The 23,506-nt window shown below is 41.7% G+C and overlaps 1 protein-coding gene across 10 annotated transcripts in view; it reads right to left on the bottom strand.

Annotated features, from left to right (window-relative positions):
• LOC136424152 (potassium voltage-gated channel subfamily KQT member 1-like) overlaps positions 1-23,506 on the bottom strand; it is a 70,608-nt gene that overhangs the window by 7,614 nt on the left and 39,488 nt on the right. Inside the window, exons 2-14 of one of the 10 annotated variants that reach the window (XM_066412629.1) lie at positions 21,000-21,721; positions 14,401-14,491; positions 13,347-13,442; positions 11,995-12,036; positions 10,802-10,928; positions 10,204-10,379; positions 9,232-9,360; positions 7,530-7,640; positions 4,554-4,649; positions 3,914-4,067; positions 3,020-3,136; positions 1,891-1,965; positions 1,242-1,325 (exon numbers count right to left, since the gene is read on the bottom strand). In XM_066412629.1, coding sequence (XP_066268726.1) covers positions 1,242-1,325; positions 1,891-1,965; positions 3,020-3,136; positions 3,914-4,067; positions 4,554-4,649; positions 7,530-7,640; positions 9,232-9,360; positions 10,204-10,379; positions 10,802-10,928; positions 11,995-12,036; positions 13,347-13,442; positions 14,401-14,491; positions 21,000-21,721 — 2,020 coding nt within the window. Of the gene's footprint in view, positions 1-1,241; positions 1,326-1,890; positions 1,966-3,019; positions 3,137-3,913; positions 4,068-4,553; positions 4,650-7,118; positions 7,230-7,529; positions 7,641-9,231; positions 9,361-10,203; positions 10,380-10,801; positions 10,929-11,994; positions 12,037-13,346; positions 13,443-14,400; positions 14,492-20,999; positions 21,722-23,506 lie in introns of all 10 variants that reach the window. The other 9 variants (XM_066412631.1, XM_066412637.1, XM_066412633.1 and 6 more) reach the window with 9 other exon arrangements.

Genomic DNA, 23,506 nt, shown 5'->3' with positions numbered 1-23,506 from the left:
ATGTATGATTACATTAAAGAATTGTACAATATACAATATCATGTAATACAATGTGTTACGTTACCTTAACAAATCTTTATTGTATAACTGTAGAAGATTTGCTAAATAAGTTAGGTGCAAGCCTGCCAACAAAAACTGCAAGGTAGGCACTGTAGTGTGAACATGCTCTCCTATTTAGATAGAATAGGGTAGGTGTAGTGTGAACATGCTCTCTTCAGGGTAGGTGTAGTGTGAACATGCTCTCTTCAGGGTAGGTGTAGTGTGAACATGCTCTCTTTAGGGTAGGTGTAGTGTGAACATGCTCTCTTTAGGGTAGGTGTAGTGTGAACATGCTCTCTTCAGGGTAGGTGTAGTGTGAACATGCTCTCTTTAGGGTAGGTGTAGTGTGAACATGCTCTCTTCAGGGTACATGTACATGTAGGTGTAGTGTGAACATGCTCTCTTTAGGGTAGGTGTAGTGTGAACATGCTCTCTTCAGGGTACATGTACATGTAGGTGTAGTGTGAACATGCTCTCTTTAGGGTAGGTGTAGTGTGAACATGCTCTCTTAGGGTAGGTGTAGTGTGAACATGCTCTCTTTGGGTAGGTGTAGTGTGAACATGCTCTCTTCAGGGTACATGTAGGTGTAGTGTGAACATGCTCTCTTTTGGGTAGGTGTAGTGTGAACATGCTCTCTTTAGGGTAGGTGTAGTGTTAACATGCTCTCTTCAGGGTACATGTACAAATGTAGGTGTAGTGTGAACATGATCTCTTTAGGGTAGGTGTAGTGTGAACATGATCTCTTTAGGGTAGGTGTAGTGTGAACATGATCTCTTTAGGGTAGGTGTAGTGTGAACATGCTCTCTTCAGGGTAGGTGTAGTGTGAACATGATCTCTTTAGGGTAGGTGTAGTGTGAACATGATCTCTTCAGGGTACATGTAGGTGTAGTGTGAACATGCTCTCTTTAGGGTAGGTGTAGTGTGAACATGCTCTCTTTGGGGTAGGTGTAGTGTGAACATGCTCTCTTTAGGGTAGATGTAGTGTGAATGTGTAATTCTGCTTCTGCTTATCAAAAGAGTGATGATGGACACCCAAGTATGAATGAATAAGTCCAACTACTGTGAAGACATGAATATATGAAAGGTGTATCCTAGTGATAAAAGTGTATTGTAAACATGTACTCCATTTGTTGAAAACAGATTCTGCTATAACACAAGTAGTCATTATGATGGTTTACATCGACTCATGCTGAAGAACTTACACCCAGCCATGTCCTCCACAGTATATCGAACACGATATTTGTCCCGCAGACCACTTTTGTCTGATCCTGCCGACTCGTATGACGCTACAACAGGGGAGGACAAGGCACTGGTTAGGGTACAATTAATCACATTAAGGACATAATTACAACGAAGCTGTTAGTATACTGCTACTGATGTAGATAACATGATACATTTGTTCTGCATGCCTACTACCTGTCAAAGTAAGAATCAAAGTAAGTGAGATACAGTAAGTAGTAGAGAAAGAGCGTTTGTTCCATCGTGAGTCAGGCAGCACACATGGTGACCTCTTCCAGGCTCACACAACATGATCATGGTCTTCTTTAGTTTGGGTACTGAAGAATCTAGACAACAAACCTATTATAATTATACTTGTAATATTTCAACCAGAGAAATGAAGCGGAGTGAAACTGAAACTAAACAGACAGTAAATTGAGTTAGAATTATGTTCACAATAATACAGCCATGGCTGTACAACCATGGCTAAGGTTATTAGATTTCCTTGATGTAGATCTGGGTTAGACTGTGAGTTCTGTAACAGTTGTCGTTAGAAAGTACAGGAAAGTTAGTAAGTTGGTTGTTACTCTCTGCTAGACTGTGGGGTTAGTCTGGTGCTGTACCAAGACTTACTCATGACAGCGTTGACCGTCTCCCGCCATCGAACCCCGGCAGGCTTTTTCCCAGACAAAGGCTTGCTTGAGTCAGCTAAAGAAGGTGATATGATTGGGTTAGAGGAAAATATACCAGGACTCCCTCTTATATGCATAGAAGTCACGAGTGTTACTGAGCAGGGCTATCCCTTTTCACCTGTGTTAAAAGTACATAGTGCAAGGCACCAAAGTAGAAAGTACATCCTCATGGTTAGAATGGCATAGCCTGCTACCCAAGGGTCCCAGGGAGACTATCAGTGTAGACTGGCTGGACCAGAACACATGTAGCTTGAGTACTGAACAGTTCATGCCTGCTTCCCGTTACTTCTGACATGTATTCCTCACATGGAACTGGGAACTTTCAATATCATCCCATAAGGTAACATTCAAGAACGTTCCTGACATTTTATCCAGAATAGATCTAAATGACTTAACAATACTGTCATGTTACTGTGTACTTAATCACAAATGTCAAACTATGAGGTCCTCAGGCCCAATTTGGTGATGAACTACTGGTCCATGGAATCACTACATTTAGGAGCACATTCAGTACCCTGGCCTACCTGAAGGAATCTACGTACCTATAGCTATCTATCTGTCTGCCAGTATTACTAAGCGTCTAGAGTACTAGTCTCGGTACTGAACTACAGGTATAAGAACCACAGTCCCCGGTACTACCAACAAGAGGCTCTCGTACTATCCTTGGTACTAAACTACAGGTAAATACCAACCTCAGGTCCCCATGCTGTTTATTGTAACCAGTACTACCAGGGCTCACAGTACTAGCCTTGGTACTGAACTACAGGTATAAGTCAACCACAGTCCCTATGCTGTAGTAACTAGTACTACTGATGGTCTCAGAACTAGCCTTGGTACTGAACTATAGGTATAAGTCAACCACAGTCCCTATGCTGTAGTAACTAGTACTACTGTGACTCTCAGAACTAGCCTTGGTACTGAACTATAGGTATAAGTCAACCACAGTCCCCAAGCTGTAGTAACCAGTACTACTGAGGGTCTCAGTGCTAGCCTTGGTACTTACCTACAGGTACATACCAACTAAAGTTACTGTTCTATTATAGTCAAGAGTTACTGAAGGATGTACTCACCAACAGACATCTGTCTGCCCGTGCCTCCGGAGCTGTCAGCGCTGACCTGAGTAGTGAACTGTTGGTCCACGCCATCTGCGGCCTCCAGCCCCTGTAGTCTGCTGACCGTTGGGCGGGCTGGGGGTGGGGGTGTGGGGCAGGTCAGTGAAAAGCAGGTTTGATTCCATGCAAAAATTTTATGTATAAAACAACAATAAAAATCACAACTTTGGACACAGTGCAGAAATTATTTTCTGAGAGAAGTGAAAGATGCCATCTACATTAGGGCTCATCGACCATCGTGCAACTGAGACGGGGGCTGTTACAGACTGCTGAGCACCTTTGACCAGTTGTTGATGTCACATGACTCGTCATCTGACATACATGCAGGTCTCGGGTCATCTCAACATGAGAAGGATCAGAGGACTGATTGAAAACGTGTTGATAAGATATTTTTTTTGACAAGAAAATTAATTTTATTTATTTTGCAAGTTCTTGCCCGTAGGTTAATTGCAGGTACACGTAACATGAAAGATGGGACAGGACAGGACAGACAATTGGTAACAATATAACATGACTTGGGACTATTCTAGTCCGAATACTGACACTAAATTCTAACTTATTGGGTTTGACTTCTTTTTCCAAGACAGTGGAAGAAGAATGATCCCACTTTTTGTGTAATGTGTTGGTTTTGGGATGTTAGGAGGAGAGTAGTTTTCTTTTTGTCTGTAAACGTGGTGAAATTAGGATGGAACTTGGTGGCCTCTTTAGTTTAAACAGCTCCTTCCTTTCTTGATCGTAGAAGGAGCAATTTGAAATAAAATGTGTTTTGTCTACCGCCATGTTTGATATGCAGTATCCAAGTTCTTTGGCACACTGGTAAGTACGATAATAAGAATGACTCTAGTGTCTGACCCAGAGGACTGCTGGTACTGAAGCGTGACAGTTGGGATTTAAAGGACTTCTTCTTCGCTGCCGCGTCTTTTCTGTCAGGCACCGCTCGCAGGTGGGGCAGCCAGGTCGCGATGGAACGAGAGTTCTTATCCCCAGCATAACACCTCCACAGGCACTGTTATGTAGAGGTACATCATTAACATCAGGAACAATTCTCCACAACTTAGATAACACACACAACAAGCAAAAAATGTAAAGCATGATCAAAGCTCAATGCTTTTCTGATAGCTAGTAGTCCAGTGCAGCCTCACCACAGCTTGCTTTATCAGTCAAGCACCCCTACACTTCTTGATTAAGTGCATTGGTTTGTTTTATGTGGAGAGGTTTGATGCCTAAGGCTAATGCCTGAGGCTAACGCACCCCCCCCCCCCACCCTCAGACCAACGGAATTTGAACCATACCACAAAGCAACAAGAACTGACAAAGTGTCCTGGCTTTCATAAAGGGGTGCCTAATAAGCATTCATAAAAATTCTGTCAAATTCATACAAACTTCATGAAACTCATACATATTGACCTCATCTAAGACAAAACCAAGCTGTGATAATACACAATGTCATGAAAGTGGCTACAGTAGGGTGAAACCTGAAGACAGTTGGTACCTGTATCAGCGCCGCGGCAGGGTGCCTTCTCCGAGCAAAGTGTTTCTGCCGTGCCTGTTCTTGAACCTTCAGGGCAAATCCAGATCCCAGAATGCCCTGCAACGGTATGTTTTACACAGACAGTTAACAAGGAGCAGGTATGGTACCTTTAGTACACAGTCAATCCTCAGACTGGTCTTCCTGGTCAAAAACAGTTTTTTCTGCACCAAAAATACAAGGCTTGAACACCATGCAGATAGAGCCATGCATGCAGATGTACTTGTTAACCAAGTCCATATCGTATCCCAGCATATCCAGCAGTTTTAAGCATAAAATAATGCAATACATGCACATAACAAAACTGGACCGAACCTCAGCACACGGTTAGCCATCATAGAAATTGCACTTTTTTTGCAGATGTAACGTTGGGTAACATAAATTCGCGGGGTACTTAAATTCAGGATTTTTCGAAAACGGGGTATTTAGGGATATGTGCTAGATGCAACATCAGTAATACCGCTAGAAATGCAAACTTGACAGACTAACGTATTCAGAACACTGTCTGAAAAGCTTCGATAACCATGCATTAGAAGTTGGCTACGTGAAAAACTCTCCGTCCCTTATTGTCACAGTCTGAGGGCTTCGTGGGAGAATTATACTGCAGAGTTGTTCGCTGGTTTATAAGACAAATGTCACATCCGCTTCCTGCTCAACACAATTATTTACAATTCAACTTATGAGAATCTCTTTTGCTAACCTACAACTGGACTCTAAGTGTGATTAATCATCAGAACGCCTCTTTGTTGCTACAACCAATGGCAATGGCTACGACACTACGGTGAATTTTCCCGCCACCATATTCGTTACCCAGAATCCTGCTATTCGGCAGACGACAAATGTTTGCGAGGAACACTTTTTTGTCTAAATGTTGTGTGTGATAGTGGACTGATGGCGATATTTTCCTCAAAGTTTGCTCTTAGCACAAGCAGAAACACATGGACATAGTAGTATTACCTGCAGTGGACCCTTCTCTCTGAAAGGAGGAGGAACGCCCGCCTCACCTTTTTCTATAAGCTAGTTAATAACCACATCAATATTAATACAGATAGTGTGCTGAAACCAGCTCAGGGGCGCACCCGGGGAAGCCACACGCTCAAATTTCAACCACTTTACGCCCGAACAGACTCTTACAAATATTCATACTTCCCCCGCACCATACCCGAGTGGAACGCCCTGCCTGGCGCGGTTGTTACGGCTCCCACCGTTGAGTCTTTCCGCGCCAGGCTGGAGGCCTGCCCGCCTTAGCCTGGGACCTCCTCCCCCCCCCCTACTTTGCCCCTCGCGGGGTTATCTGGGGGTTCAATAAGTTGAAGTTGAAGATTACCATTTCTACGGCATCCAGCTAACGTCCCGATAAATAATGTACAAATTTCCATGACGGTGGGGGTTGACTTTGAGTGACGTTCTACCGACTCAACACACGGGTTGTTCCCGGAGGCCTGATGTGTGCGGTACGGCCGTTTTTTCGTGTATTTTTTTTACTTGGACACGTCTATATCCATAGCACTCTCCTCAAGCCAAGGATGGAACGAATAGCTGCTGTATAAAATGTAATTAGCGGTAAGATATTCAAGACGAATCTTCTCTCCCAAATTAATGTTCACCCCTGTCCGACAGCACCGTCATTGTGCGTGCGGCGGACGGTAGTTTCAAGTTGAAATATTATGGTGTCAGCACGACTAGAGACAAAATCTACCATATATATGATTAGTGCAAAGATAGTACATGATACTGACAGAATAATAGAAAAAAAGGATGGTTTATTGTTCTGCTAGATTGATTTCAGTCAACCATTATCGGAAAAATACCGAATTTATGTTACCAAACGTTAAGTTTTAAAAAGTTATTTCAGGATCCAGGACATGAAATTCAAGTTTTACTAAGAACTGTCAAAAGTGATTTAGTATTTCCATCAATGGTAAATAAAAGAATTCAAAGTAGCAGTCTTCTGATTATTAATATCATCATGAATTGTTCTTCACATTTCAGTATGTACTGAGGTGGGCCGTCAGTGTCTTCCGATGAGTAGTTTTGGGCATGTCGCAGTCTCATTGCCATATGGGATACATTTTCCAGTTGTTTGATCTAAGCAGTGGGACCTTTTGTACAGTGTGCTAAATCGATACACCTCCATACATTTGTACATTCATGCATTGTCACAGAATAGGACAAGAACACAACCATGCCTTGAGACCCCGGCAATGTGGCAAAATGCATTGAATTTCTCACATCATCCAATACTTAACAAATAAAGGTCATTCTTGTAAAATAGTGGGTATGCCTTCCCATCATGCCTTCCGCTTTTATGGCAGCTGCAGAACCTGTAAGGAATCGTCCACTTGCATTCCTGTAACGCCCAACTTACGCATAACTTCAACAAACATCACATGTGCATCATCCTATATAGTAAGCAATCTAAAACAGCATTTCATAATCCACATGCTGGCTGACCAATCCTTGCCACTTTTACTGCTGACCCCATGCTGACTGACCAATCCTGGCCAGCCTTACACGTTGCTGACTTACAGCCGGAAGGGCAAAAAAGGAAATTCCACACAGCCCAAACACAACAGTCAGCAACTTTCCCTGCCAACTGTCGGGTGTGGCGTCGCCGTAACCAACCGTTGTCAAGGTAATCTGTAGAAGAGAGATCGGAGAGGATGGTGAGGTCAACATATTCTGTTAGACGGGTCGGTGTGCGGGACAAGGTGAGGGCAGTTACCATGGTAACACTTGGGAGACCTTGGGCAAGACTGGATACATCCAGAAAAATCCTGAGGATACATGTACCTTTGAAATGGACTGCACTGTAAATGGCCATTCTAGCTAATGATTCAAATATTTCAAAAGGTTCAACCATGTCAGCTGGTCGTGCCCAAGGTAACCAGCGCGGCCCCTCCCCATCCCACAGACCTACCCTTCACTGTCGTTACTTACAGCAGGAAGCATGAAGAAGGAAATACCAAGCAGCGAAAACCCGACCGCAACCAGCTTTCCCAACCAAGTGTCCGGCGTGGCGTCACCGTAGCCTACAGTTAACAGTGTGATCTGTATGCAGACAAAACATGCTGGAGTTAGTGGCATGCTGCGGGTACCTGGTGCTACAGATGGTAAGCATCGTTAGGCTGTGGAGCTCATTACAGTTTAGCCAGCAGGGAAGAACAATCTAGTCTCGTTTCACCTTCCGAAATTAGAGAGACTGATAACTGTCTTTCCTGTTTTCATGAACATGCTTTAAATGGGTTGCAGAAAAAGGTATCTCTGCTTACTCACAACCCTGTTATGCCTGTCCATTAGAAACAATCATCAAGACATTACAACTTATACAGTACCTGCATTCTGTTAAGTGTTAACTCTACTTCAATTAGTCTTCACATGTCTGTTATGACGAGCAGCTGCTGTACAAAATATCTTAACTTTGATCTTACAGTTTTTATACATCTTTGTGAATAGTGTTAATTTAGGCCGATGTCGTTGGGTTGAAGTTAAACTGTAATATCCCACACCTAAAAGTGGACTTATCCAAATTTTGACTAAAGGAATGCGCAATCAACCGCTTCTGTGATGTCACATAATGCAGGTAGAACCTGTGACTTGGTGAGGGGTGGATCATAAGCTGCAGAAAGTTTAATGATGGTTGTAGGGTACCTTTTGCTCCATCGCTCACAAAGTCATGTTTTATCTGTACAATCTAATGTCACAGAAGCAGTGGATTTTCATTCCTTGAGAGAGACTCGAGTTGGATAATAAAAAATTTGGTTACTATAATAAATAAGTCCAATTTTTTGTGTGATGGAAATTACAGTTCAACTTTGCTTCAGAATGATTTCTACCATGTTACACACTGTCAGATGAAGTTTTGAGTTTGAGCCTGTCATTTTACATGGCTTCTGGTGGTGCATGCCTTACTTTCACAAGTCACAGTCAATGTCAGCTGGAGTCAGGACAGAATTCTACAAATGTTGACATGTGGTTTTAACATTAAATTTTGTGCAAACACAGGCTTCGACAGCAAGTTGTGGTGTCCAGTACATTCACTGTGCATTAACATGTATGAGGTGACATGTTTTACACTCGTGGACCAAAAACAAAATACAAACCTACAACCAGTAAAAGACGTAGATTTCTTGTGTACGACAGCATCAAAGAACTCAGATTCATTTCCCAATACTCTACTGCTGTATGTAAGTTATGTCAGAATTCATATCAGATTGCTGTAAGTACACTTTGATTACATCTGTCATTGCCTGCCAGTCAAATCAGATGAGGATCATGCTTGCTGAGACCTGTTTGATTTTTTTAATTTCAAATTTGGAATATCATGGAAAATGTAAAAGTATGACTGAACAGACAACAATACATGCAAAGAGTCAAATATTTCTTATATCTATGAAAATTGTTGAGTGCTCTGTCAAATTGCTTGGTCGCAGCGAAGTTGCCACCCTCGTGGAATAAGGCTGTAAGTAACTTGAAGGATCACAACACATTTGAATATTGATCAAGTTGCAATTAACAGGAATTTGTTTACTTGGATGAATTACTGAGAAGTTGATCCAGATAAGGTAAGGATTCAGCGCTGTCATTGTCCCAGAGCTACGAATGAAGCTGACTGGAATATCACAACTTGTATGGAACTCACCACTCCCCAGTAAAGAGCTTTTGCAAAATTGCCGAAGTCCTCAGGATTTTCATCCTTCTCAATGAGGTAGAGAGAAAAGGAGGCAAATATGAGTGCGAGGAAGCCGATATATGCTGTGGTCAGGAGCTCCTGAAAGGAACAAGAATTATGATATTAACGTACACAGTAGCAGATTGCTGCAATATGTCCACATGCAGGTTCTTATATTGTATCATACAATGTACTGATGATCATAGTATCTAATTGTGATGTCTTCTGCTTACTCTTAAGTCATCCTCAATTAAGGTAAAGCCTGATGCTTTTTCAAGTAGCTATAGTAGTGCATTGCAGCTTCACTATGGCTAGTGTTTTAAGCCAAGCACACCAGGTCACACTCACTCACTCACTCTAAATAAGTGTGCTGGGTTTTTTATGTGCAAAAGTTTGATGCCTGAAGGTCTCTCATACACAATATTGTAATGTCATTCAACCTTAAAACATGGTGTGCAGCACCTTGGCAAATTCAATGGCATGCCAAAACAATACTAAGGGCAGTAACAGTAAGGGCAGACACCTTATAAGTTATCCACATACATGTTGTAAGGGAAATTATGTAATGCCTGGGCCTGATACGGGTGTTCCGGACCGTGTGATAACTGTCCGTATCATATGAGGTTCTAGAGTTCAAAAATTCGAATACCGGATTCGGAGGTTAGAATCAATGTTGTTACAGTTTTGTGTTCGAGGACACAAAAATCCCTCAACTTTTGGCGCTTTCCGCATTGAAATGTGTGTTTTTTCGGGTGTGCATGACATAAATAAAATACAACACGTTGTGTTCCATATCACCCTCGGTCCCAGCCCTCCCGCGGGTCGGATCGCCCGACGGCCGTAGCGGTCGGGCTGGTACCTCGGGTGATACGGAATACCCCGTGTTGTATTCTATATAAACCACAGGGGCAGTTTTAGGGTCACCCTCATAGATCCACTCACCTGCCTGTGTGCCCAGACCACCGACCCCAGCAGTTTCCAGGTCCCCCCTCTCCTGTCCATGCGAACCATTCGCAGGATCTGCAGGAACCGCAGCCCTCGTAATGCGGAGGCTGCAAACACGTTGCCATGGGAACCCAGACTCAAAACTACCACAGATGCAACTATGACCACCAGATCTGGAAACAGATATGGTAGAGAATGTCATGTACATGTAACACAGAACACTTAAAACAAGCAATAATGGATGGATGGATGGATAGATGGCTGAGTAAATGAATAAAGGAGGGAATGAATGAATGAATGGATGAATGAAAATTATTAATACCTTTGTTGCACATTTTTGACACACTGGGCTGAGTACAAGTCAAAACAACACATTTTGGGTCATTTTGGGCAAAAAGTAGACATTTGATTTATTAGTTCCATTGGCCTAATTTGATACTTCAAATACGATACACCTTTCAACTTCAAGAGTAGTTTTGGAGACTGCAGACAGATCTAGCCAACAGTTGCCAAACAGGACAAGGGTGTCTTAGAAGACACAAAGATAACAGAAGCATGATTTCATTATTGCAACACAACTGCAGAAACAACTCACCTATGATAACAAATGGCCTCCTGGCAAAGCGTAACCGTCCACGCCACGTCTGGTAGCGACTGCGACAGCCTGCAGCCCACATCCGCAAAATGTACTCCATCCCGAACACAATGACGATAATGATTTCCTGAAACATACGATGGAATATTGTTAGACGAGACCTGACAGACAGGACTACAGGTAGGTGGTTCCTGGGATTGCATCTCATGCAGATTGTACGTGCAAAAGGAGAGCTGAAACTAAGCAAAAGACTTTCTTTCCATTTTTGAAATAAACTTTGCAACCAAAATTTGAAGCCACACTTTTAATCCATGTGACAGAGATCCCATCCAAAGATGAAAATGTCATCACGTTAGGAATGGTCAGTCTGGAACCCATCCTTCTCTAACTCCAGTCCGCTCCTCTGATTGCTTCCGCGCTGAATAGTCTGGCCCCGCCCCCTTTAAACATTCTCAGAAGAAATGCAATAGGAATCAAACTTCCGAATGCCTGTTTGAAGTTATAGATGACCATGCTGTTTCAGAGGACCGAGTCACATAGAGCTAATCAGACCTCTTGTTTATACATGTATTTCAAGCAAATATCAAAATGTTTAACGATTGTCTATCAACTGTTGCCAAACTATTTGTCATGGAAGCGATCAGACAAGTATAAACTATTCCTGGAATAGGCCTACAATGGGTACCAGGTGATGAATTGTCAAGAAATGCTATAGGTTAATGTTGAAAAGGAATATTTTGAATGAAAGAAGGGATGGCTTCACACATGCATAAGATAAGCTGTGGGGAGATCGATTGCAGGTCAGTTTTTCGGTGAAGTTTAGGTGTATATTTTGGGGTACAACTAGGAAGAGAGCCACAGTGAGCAATTCTATTAACTCTTGTCACGCAAACATGAATATGATGCACTTGATATATGGTTCCTGCCATTACACTTGCCACACTCTACCACAAGTCTGCAGTTAGGGGAAACACTGGGGACAATCCTGTCATGTGTCATGCAGATGGGAGGAAAGGTGACAGTATCACAGTGTATAGACTTTGACATGCCTAGAGTCATAGCAATACAAGTGGTTCATTCACTGTTTTCTTCCGAGAAAAACCCAACAACACTGTTGCCCAACAGTGCCTGTTCTGTTGTTACTGACGGTAGTTCGGCTGGAAGAGGGCAGCCAGAGAGTAACAAAAACTTACAGAAATTACCACAATCCGATTGACCCGGCCGGGGGTACAGACCTTTGCCAGGGTAGAGAGAATGTTAGACAAAATCATTTCATATTCTATATTAGATATCATAAAAGTTTCAAACTGACATGAGTGTCCCCATGCAAAATTTCAATTGATGTTAAAGCTTCTTACATGTACAAACAATTTAAAAAACTGGTTTCAAGACACAATGTAAGATGACAAACTTACTAAGTCTCCAGCAGAATCTGTAACCTTAAATCTAAAATATTATGACTCTCCTTCAGCACTTAAACCATAATTAATATGAATGTGTATACCAAAATTGCAGCAAACGAAAAAGACTAATACCAATGCCGATGTACAATTACAGTATGTAAAGCAGTGCATGCAATGAAAAATAATAACAGTTGGTTTCAAATTATCGCTAACATGACTACTAGGGGTGGGTACCTGTACTACCTGACCAGCACAAAAAATGTAGCTTCAGGTATGGTGTGGGTCCAGAGGATAAAGTATGGGTCTTTTTTCACCAGTCACACCACAGTCACAGTGGTAATTATAACAGTTACTGTTCTTTTATAGTTGGTCAAAAAACTGTTAAATGGTTTTCTTCCAGTTCGTTGTTTTTGGGGGACTGACCCAGCAAGAAATACTGCTTTTGTACCAGTACCCTGTGCTGATGTTTCTACTACTGCAGCAGCAGAAAACAGTGGACTACTACTATCCTGTGCTGATACCCACCCCTATAGTCACAACTATAATACTTACAGAACCATGCTCCACATGCCACTGTTTGTAACAATATATATAAGCAGCCACATTTGTCAAGACTTGTGCAAATCATGCAGTACCTGCTAGGGGGCATTGCTGATGACAAAATATAATTACAAAACTAAAATCTCACATACAACCATGACATGTACATGTTTGTGTAGGTATGCACTGAGCTTAAACTAGACTGGACCACGCAAATTTAGCTCTGACATATCAAATTCTTTTGCAATTTGTACCAACTTTCCATGCCAGGGTCTGGTCTAAACTCATGACAAAATGTATACATGCTACATGGATGGCACATACATGGGTCCCTGAGTACTCAGCTATCTACTTTGCTGACTGCATTCAACCAAATTGGTCCACCAAAGATAGTTTTTAAATTGTTGGCCCCACAACACATCTATCCTAAGCTATACATGTAGCTCAGCTCAAACATCAGGATAATTATTTCACTGTGCATCTCTGGTAGCCGCTGTACATGTGCATTATGGGAAACTGCTGCGTATCATGGGAAGCTTTGCACATTCAGAGCTCACACGGCACAAGGCACACGCAAGACGAACCCTGGTGACGATACTCACCATGACATACAGCGCCTGATTGGGTAATTTGTCCTGTTCTTCTGTTTTTGTACAGTTGTGTTGGGAATTGTCAGTCCCATTGGTGCCATTTTCACACTATTGACACAGCATAAACATTATACTGTGAGTTACTACAGTTATACATGCACATATAGGTATATCCATGTAGTTGTTACAAACAGAACCACAAACTCACTCATCACAACAAAAATACACTTACCAAGAAACTCAGCTACTAAAAATTGCCATTAAGAAATATCAAATTGAATGTAGAAAGTCACTTGTACCTTGGCCTTACATTGTCCAATTTATTGAAAATGCCCTATATCTGAAAATCAAGTTTAGCCCATGGGAAAATACATAATTTCAACAGGAAGCATGGCTGCAATACCAAGAAAAGCTGCCAGGAGTCCCAAAATCGACCTTCATCTTTTGTCGAGACGTACTCACATATTGAATATCGTGATTACAATCCATTCTTAGTCTTAGCTTCTTGAGTAATGCTGGTCGATGGATGCAAAAACATTAAACACATTGAGACAGACATGCACACATTCAAATGCACACAAAACAATACCTACAATATGTACCTACCGGGTAGTGAATTTCATGCCTACATCACATTACAGCATATATGCATGTCTCATGTAACACCTTATAGCAAGCAATGTCTGTATCATCATCATCACCATCAGTCACCTGATAACCGCCCCTTATGGGGTGATATACCCTTTCGCTGGCTGATACAAGACAGGGATGTCTCTATCACATGATCACTAAAGCAGGTATCTCACTGAACTGCGCAAAATCATGCTAGAATGTCTGTACAATTCAACAGGTTTGCAGATATTCAACAAACACATCTGCACCATACATCACACCACACATTATCTTACCACATTTTTCAAAACTATCCTAATTCCTAAGCCATACATTTGTATATCACCACACACATGCAAGTCACCAAACGGCACTCCTTGCAATTGTGTCATTGAGACACAAAATGATTGTTTCCGTAACCACTACTGCATGACAAGAATCTGGAAGTACTCACCATGATAAACAGCACATGGTTGGACGTGTCTTCATAGTCATCGATGGTACAGAAGACACTCAGGACTAGACACAGGAACACTAGCAGGAAACTGGAAAAATAAATACAGTCATTGTGTGGAACAATAAAAAATTGTGTACCGCAGTTTTATACAAAGAAATTTTGGTATACCTGCTAGGTGTGGGCTGTGATAATGTTTGAATTATGTATTATCACACAGCCAGCCTTAAGCCAGCTTTACATTTTTTCTGTCCCAATCATTGTTTGGAAGCCTGGCATGTTATTGATTTCATTGTTAAATCTGCTATTTTAAGCTTACAAGAACACCTTTTCAAACAGATTATTTGGACGGACTGGGTGACATCCATCCCAACAAGAAAATTTCTGCCCAGGGACGCAAGGACGGGCCCATCATGATCACAGTCAGGCTCCACAGGCTTCCATAGAATAATTGGAATGTGCTTTGTGTGCTCCATGTATAAAGCCGCTTAACGTTAGATCAAATGCACGAGTTTGAATCATTACGAACTGGGCCAATTCAGAAGCGTATAATGCAAATGACCGGTCTGGATGGAGATAGGCGGAGTTTATTGACTCTCGGCTAGGTGTCAATTACTATGCTAATCCCCACAGCACACACGGAAGCCAGTCCTGAGCTAGACCTACCGTTCTGTTCAACACGTCCGCTAATTGTGGCCTCCAGTCTCCCTATAAGTTGAGTTCAGACTGTGAAAGTCTTTCCCCAACAGGGCTCACTGAAGCCAGTCCTGAGCTAGACCTACCGTTATGTTCAACATGTCTAATTGTGGCCTCAAGTCTCCCCATAAGTCGAGTTCATACGATGAAAGTCTTTCCCCAACAGGGCTCACTGAAGCCAGTCCTGAGCTAGCTAGTCCTACCGTTATGTTCAACATGTCTAATTGTGGCCTCCAGTCTCCCTATAAGTCGAGTTCAGATAATGGAAGTCTTTCCCCAACAGGGCTCACTGAAGCCAGTCTTGAGCTAGTCCTTGCAAGAACTTCCGCGTGTGTGGCCTGACCAATGCCGCTTCCCACGCAAAAGTGACCACTCTGAGACAGATGGGCCGTGATATCTACCGACTTCACAGGAAAGGAGAGCGCTGATTGGCTTCACTATTGAAGCAAAATTCTGTCACCGAACTGTGAAGGAAGACCATTGTTTAGCTCTCCAATGAACGCATGTGAATACAGGCGGAAGACCGCTTTAAGCATCCAGTGGCAGTTCCCAAATCAGCCAGAGAAGCTCGGACCAGTCAGCCAGAGAAGCTCCGGGATTGTAGTGCACTTCGTAATAATCAACAAAAACATTGGTGTCTTTGGTCTAGAGTCAAGCTACCACACGGTTATTTGCTAGCGCCAAGGTGCCAATAGCACTCCGCACAGCGGGGGAGCCGCAGAAACTGTGGGTTTCTTCTGAATTGGCCCAGTTCGTAATGTGTTGGAAGTGATAATATGTTTTACATGTATTGTCAACTTCTGGCCCATTTTGCACTGAAATGTGACTTTTCTCTGGCTGGCATGACCAAAATTAAGAACACCCCCTTGTGTGGATGACCGCATCACCTGAGGTATCAGCCCAACCTTGGTTGGATTGCCCAAAGGCTGGAGGCCGTCCCAACTCTAACCACCGCTGGGACTGAGGTGCTTGTCAATTATTCTATGGAAACCTGTGTGATAAAATTTACAAGAACATGTCCGTGTGATACCAGTACCAAATACCAACTGGTCTGGAACACTGTGACTGAACATTATCATGGCTCAAGTACAGTATGACATATAAAGATTTTAATTATGTATACGGTATATAATTTTACGCTTCTGTTGGGGTAGCATCTCACAATAAACAGTCTAAGATAGCATGTTTACAGTTAATGCTGGGCAATTGTGTGAGTGAAATACAGCAGCTTTTGTAGCCCAGCTAGGAGGTATTGTGATGAAGTAGTGTGTGTAAATGACTAAATTGTTTTTGTGTTGTAATTTGTACATTGTATTTGTGCAGGGTTAAGGGGGAGGGGGGCAGGTGTAACACACGGCTGCCCTGTTTGGAGAATGTCAAATATGTCTCAAACCTCCACCACAGGCTTTCAGCAAGGCACAAGTGCTGAGGAAACAGTCTGACTCTATCAAGCCTCCAACACTTATCACTCAGTCATGGCTAATGTGCTTATCTAAACAACTGTCAGCACAGCTGGCCCAATCATCATTTACTCTGCATGCTAATAGTTCAGCAAACCATTCTGACAGTCATATATGGAAGTTATGTGGACTGATTTCGAACCAATATAGATTTATTTCCGCTGGTGAATTTGGCTATCTTTTTTGTAAAAAGCTAGCTATTATATCTGCAAATTAAAACAAGACATAGTAGTTATATAAATTCATTTTTGGGAATAAGTCCACTGTTACATTTATACCTACATAGCTACAACGATACCAGTCTGAAATGTGTACGTTTTTGTGGAACTGTGGAAAATGAACAGATATTTACAATTTTACAGGCTGATATCAAATCCATTAGCGTCCACATTACAATATTGCTATTACCGATCCCGTGCTCAAATCACATTCGCTTGCACCAGATCTAGATTGTCCTCTCGCAAGACCAGATTCAAAATGGCACTGGAGTTTGGAAAGGGATCTATTACTACATGTAGATGTACAATTATCGGTGTACAAAAGTGCATAATTTTTATACCCAGTATCTCGAGCCCTGATTAGACAACAATATATAACCCCCCAAGCAGTGTCAATGTTAGCCTGTTGATGTGGTAAACATACAATAACATTTATTCTCAACAGTTGCTTTGCAGAAGAGTAAGTCAATTTTAGAATGGACACTCCGAGTGGTATACATGTACATGTACTGGACCCAGAGGCCTTCGGTTCAAAAGGCATGTCACCTATTGGAGTCACATGTACTGTGATGTATATGTCTGACTTTTATGTACATAATAGTCAGTATATGTTTGACTTTCTACATGTTTTGTAGTGAAGACAAAGATGATGTAAAGTGCAGGTTAGAATAGTTACATTCCATCCTTTTTTTAAACAAATAACAGTTATAGATATATGTGACCCATGGTCTTTAATGACCTGTGTTGATTTTTGTAATACATGTAAATCATTTCTATTTCTTTTATAACTGTAATCAATGGTACAAATTGCTTGACATTTCAGCATGAATGAAATGACATTTGTAGATTAAATGTGTCCTTCCTCCCGAGTAATTTCTACAGGACCTCAGGCTGATTTACCACACATCACTGCATCATGACTGTGGGAACCATATGTACACTCAGGTTCTTCAACCATCAGTTTGAGACATCATTGTCTACTCCCTACAAGAACTGTACAAGTGTTGCTTGAGTTCAGTTTCTTAAATGAAACAATTGCCGTTCAAGTCGGTCGGGAGAAAGTGAAAAAGGCCTTGATAGCTTTTAAGGTTTTCTTTCCTGCATTAAAGCTGTCATATATCAACCTGGAGTCCAGCCTTATTAGCTTTGGTGGAGTGGTCCGCTCTGATCCCAACGTCGCTACGCGGCAGGCCAGTAACCTTGTTGTTCCATGGCAAGTGTTTTCTCCCGTGTGCTACCTGCTTCCCTCTACAGAAATGACTGTCCCTCATTACAAACAAAGGTCTTGACTATGCTCTATGCTAAATTCAGGAGGCCTGGCTACGTCTAACACTGAATTCAGGAAGACTCTCTAGACTCTACATTAAATTCTGTAGCTTCCCAACACATTATGCAAAACTCAACATTCTAGCAGCTGATTTTTTTCATCAAACTCTGTAGAATTTTGAAAGGCTTTGAGGTGAGAATGGTGAGAACATCTTCTTGACCATGAAAAGCATGAATTATAACCTGAAGGTGACCCCACGGCCACCCCTTATATAGAAGTCTCAACATTTAGTCCCTAAAACCAGAAACGATGTTTTTTTTTTCATTCTTACAAACCACTGAAGATATGAACATCTTGGCACAGGTACAAATTCTGCAATATAAAACTGTGACGGCCCCCAAAACTGTTCCAACTCCAACTGTAATCAATCATTTTTGTTTTCAGACTCCACATATATATATAGCTGGAGGTGACACCTGTCCTTGTTGACAGATAGGAGTCCTGTAGCTGCTATTGTTGTAAATCATACTACCATGACTACAGGTGTGAGGTGTGCTATAGGTGAACAGCCATTGTTCATTGTAGTCATCACGACAGGTACTTCTGCTGCACGTGTGGGAGATGAAATCTAACTCCTTTCATCAATTGAGCTCCTGTCTTAGCTAATTAATGTACCTGATAATAAGGCTCTTTCCAGCTATGAAATTCTGAAATGCTGCCCATCCTCTTAATTTGACAGTTGTAATTATAAAGAACAAAGCTCTGGTTAGAGTGAAAGTGAATTCAAAGTGAAATCGTGTTTGGAATCTTGGGGGAATCATCGGCGTGGTCTTAACCCTCAGTCTGATGATGAGACACTATTTCTAGCACTTTAACTTTTAGGGGCAAATTTCAAACAAGTTTATTGAAATTTTGCTGATATTTTGTAGCAGTGTTGACTACCTGCTGATTTTGTACAGTGTCTTCAATTTCTCAAACATCAGATGAGTCTGTGATACTTTGTCCCAAAACTATCAGGATCTTGCTTCTTGGGCATCCGTGAAAACCAGTTGAAAACCAGTTTCATATAGTGCAGGACTTGAAGATATAAAAAGATGTAGAAGTCAAACTACAATGTAAACTGTGACAGTTCCAGAAAGCTGTCCCAACTGTAATCAATCATATTTCAATCAATCATATTCCGAGTTCCACGGAGCTGGAGGCGACACAGGTAGTGGTGTGGATCTAAACCCGAGTTTAGGTTTAGGTTCGGACTCGAGTCCAGAGGTTTAGGTTCAGGTCTGGACTTGAAAGTCCGGACCTGAACAATAATTTTGGAATATTTTTTCGTGTTACATGTAAAATTGCATATTGGCAGATATTTTACATGTAATTTGAAAACTATATATACGGAATTATATACAGTCAGTAATTAACACAAAAGTTCAGTTATAAACACAAAAACAGCAATGTTTTAATATTTTTCTAGTGCAAATTTCACGATTTAAGGAAGGTTTAAGATGGTTTAAAACAAAAAGGAGTGTATGAGTGAGAGAATTTTTTTTCAAGTCCGGACTTGTTTCCAGACGTTTAGGTTTTTTTGGACTTGAACCTAAACGTTTTACAAGTCCGGAACCGGTCCCGCCGGACCGATCCGCACCACTAGACACAGGTGTCCTTGCCGACAGACATGCAGAGTCATGCAGAGCTCTATCGTTATCATCATTGCTATTGTTATAAAACCATGTCATGACTGCAGGTGGGCTCCGGTGCCCCAGCTACAGGACTACAGGTGGACAATAAACAGTCATTGTTGATTGTTGATTCATCACGGCAGGTATTTCTGCTGCACGTGTGGCAGATAAAATCTGAGCTGATGCTTTCTTAACCTAATCTCCTGGCTTATCTAATGTTACTTTTGAGGCTCTTTCCAGATTAAAGATTCTGAGTGCTGCCTATCCTCTCTGTTAGACAGTTGTGATAGCAAAGTTTCAGTCAGAGCAAAAGTCAATTCAAAGTGAAACAACTTAAGATGGTCTCAACCCTCTGAGAAGATATTTCTGCATTTTGAGGGGCAAATGTCAAATGGTTGTACGATAATTTTGTGAAATTGAGCGCCATTGTTGACTAACCTGATGTTTCTTGGCTGTCAAATTAAGGGTTGAAATCTGTGTCAGTCTCAAGCAGCAAAATTCTGTCCCCAAAACCTGTCACAGTGATCCATGCAGTTTCTGGAAATCTTAGAGTTATGAGTATTCTACATGTAAATTATTAATACCACACTTAAAACATAAACCAAAATTCAGCAAATCCTGGGATAAAGTTTCTGATTAAGGCTCCTAGTATCATAAGGGCCAAATCGTCCCGATCCCGTGGCATATATCTGACATACATGTACCATGGCATTTGCTAAGATGTTTATACACCCCATGATCTACTTTTAGACATTCCTTTTCTATTGGTATGAGATTTGTAGGATTCCATGTCCGTCTCATAGCAAAGCTAGGAGACGATAACAACATCATTCCAGACCACTATCAGATTGGTTTATAATTACGTATGGCTACTCTTTCTCTTATGTACTATCTGAGAGAGGAGGACTTTTACCACAACTACGACAATAATGACAAAAATGTTTTTGCAGCTGTCTGAATGTACTTACCATACTACAGAGATCAGTAGGCACACGTTCGTTCGGTCTTTTACAAATTAGGTTACACATGTCCACTGTCACATTTACAAGCTCAAGTTTCCAGCAAAGTCTGTTGTGAGCATACAGGATTTCAGTGTAAGGACAGCACAAATACAGGAAACTGGAACCAGTTTAAAACAAGATTAGATGAGTGCTAGATTTACAAAACATCAAGAGGAAAACTATGGGACAATCCTTTCAATTATCACCATATTGTAAATCATTAACCTTGTAAAATATAACGAAGATTGTTGATTGTTTGGAAAGTCAAAGCTGTAATTACTCACATGACCACCAGATACACCTTGCTCAATAACTGCTTCTGTGGCACCTCAAAAAAGTTGAAGATTTGTGTCTTGATGTAAAGTGTGCGTCTGTTCTTGTTGGAGTGATAGACGTGAGGGATCGGCTTCCCCAGGAGCGTCATACGGGGCGGGCCGGCCGGCCCTTCTACGTCCAGTGCGCCGCGCCGTCGTAGTTGAGTTTCGGGGACTTCCACTTTGATGTTGTTGCATAGATGGGCATCATCTGTGAGTCCACTGTCGGTGAACACTTGGTCTGAGCTGCCTACAGAAGCCACATCCTCGATGGCTTGAGGACCCTTCACAGCCAGCAAGGTCTCGTACCCGGGAGGGGGGCTGCCCGGAGAGACTCTGCTCTCTCCTGGGTCCGGTCTCTCACTGATCATATCCTCCATGGATATCGTCTCGGCAGAATTGGACGTCTCCTGAGAGAGGCTGTCGTCCCAGTTCACCCTCTTGCCCGCCATGGTCACAGTTAGATCAGGGATAGCAGCAACACTGCTCGGAGGTTGAACTTTCCTGGCCGTCCTTTCACGTTTGCCTTTCAGAAACCAGACTTTGCCGGGGATATTTTCTTTCCAGCGGAATGCTCTGGTTGATTTTGGAGTCGGAGCTAAGTCTTCCCAGTCAGAACGAGTTTTCACTGCCTCTCTCCCGGTCAGTAGGCTTGACCACTCCTTGTCGTCGCAGGGAGTCCTGTGAGAGTCCTGCAAAACACCAAAGCAGTGAGGACTGGTCAGACTGGCATGGGGATGTCAATCACAATCAAGCCTCAGCTAGGAGTAGTACAATCTACCACTAAACTGTCAATCATTCATACTTGGTCAGAAGCCAAGGAAAGCTTCTCAATCGCATGAAATGCCTACCAGGAGCAAGAAGAACTCGGAATGCCCAGGCTCAATGTCAAGTGAAGATGCTAAATACAAAGATACTCTACATGTATGTTGAGGCTAGAGTAGTGTAATAAACCTCTAAACAGGTATATACATATTGTACATTTTGTAACTGTCAAGTTTCAATCATGCATTCAACACTCTTGAACATACAAACTTCTGCCAAGACAGCATTGTTTTTCCCTTAGCTTACTAACAATCAACTACACTGTATGTGCTTCATCTATTCAATTTCTGACACTACACTGTTACAGGTTCATTTACTAGTACTTTCCCAAGGGACTAAAGTTTGCAGTAGCAGGGGAAAAGAGGTTTTTACGTTGTCCTAAGTTTATGTTTGAAACTATTCTGTTTTACAGCACTTGTCTAGTAGAAATACAATGTGAATGCATATTTGCAGTGTCAGATTTTATAGAGGAGAGCTTATCACCAGGGGTGGGTACCGGTATAGAAAATTCAGGTCCAGGTCTGGTCCAGGTCCGGACCTGATTATGGTAGTGCAGCAGTACTATATGTTTGGACAGCGAGACGCAAGTATGTAGGTCTCTGTCAGTCCTACCAATTATGTCCAAATTGTATATTAGAATAATATCATTTTCAAAGCACATGCAACTTTACATTCCAAGGTAACTTTTATCACACAAAATGATTCTCCGTATTTAAGTAAACCTAAACATATATTTCATGGAGAGTTTTGGACTGGTTGAAAAAAGAAACTGATTTTAATTTAATAGGTGAAAAGCAAGAGTCTTCCGAGAGCCTATTAGACAAGATTTTTTCAGCAAACTTGTCTACATCCTTATATCTAACAATATACATGCAATATTACATAGAGAATACAAGAGTTCCGCGACCTCATATCTCCATGAACAATTCTATTCATGCAAATGACTTACACATTTGCATAATATATGCTTGGTCATAAACACCTTTATCTAACTTTCACATGTTGCAATAATGACAGTCCTATAATTTTCCAATTAGATGAATTATGGTGTTTTTGCATTTATTATGCAAATTAGGAATTTATTTGCATAATCGGTATGTGTTGAAGCTCCACTTTCCATAAACTACATATGTTACATGTATTTGAGTCTGATAATGGAAAACACTGCAAATACAGATTTTCCTCATTAGCTATGTAAATGAAGTCCCAATTAGCATAATTTGCACGTCATTGTGTATATCTCTATCTAAGCTACCTGTATACTAAATATCATGAAAATCCGTTGTTCCTTTGTTCAGTTATTCTCCTTAGAAGATTTTCACAAAAACGCCCCTGCAGTTCCAGAGGAAGCTGCTAGGGGGCCCAAACCTACACCACTTCTTTATTACATCACAAGCTATCTGCCACCCAAAAATCAAGACCATAGCACGTCCAGGTCAAAAGATACAAAAATTCTGCTGCAGTACCAAGGTCACATACCAGGGGGCCCAAAATCGACCTTAACTTTCGGCTTCACAACACCTGCCCACATACCAAATATCATCATAATCCATCAAGAGGTTCTTGAGTTATGCTGACTACAGTAGTCCGGAAACACAAACAGACAGACAAACAAACAGACAGACAAACAGACACGCCCAAAACAATATCTC

This window comes from Branchiostoma lanceolatum, chromosome 18 (genome assembly GCF_035083965.1).
Source record: "Branchiostoma lanceolatum isolate klBraLanc5 chromosome 18, klBraLanc5.hap2, whole genome shotgun sequence".
Taxonomy (NCBI): domain Eukaryota; kingdom Metazoa; phylum Chordata; class Leptocardii; order Amphioxiformes; family Branchiostomatidae; genus Branchiostoma; species Branchiostoma lanceolatum.
This window is presented reverse-complemented; position numbering and strand designations above follow the sequence as displayed.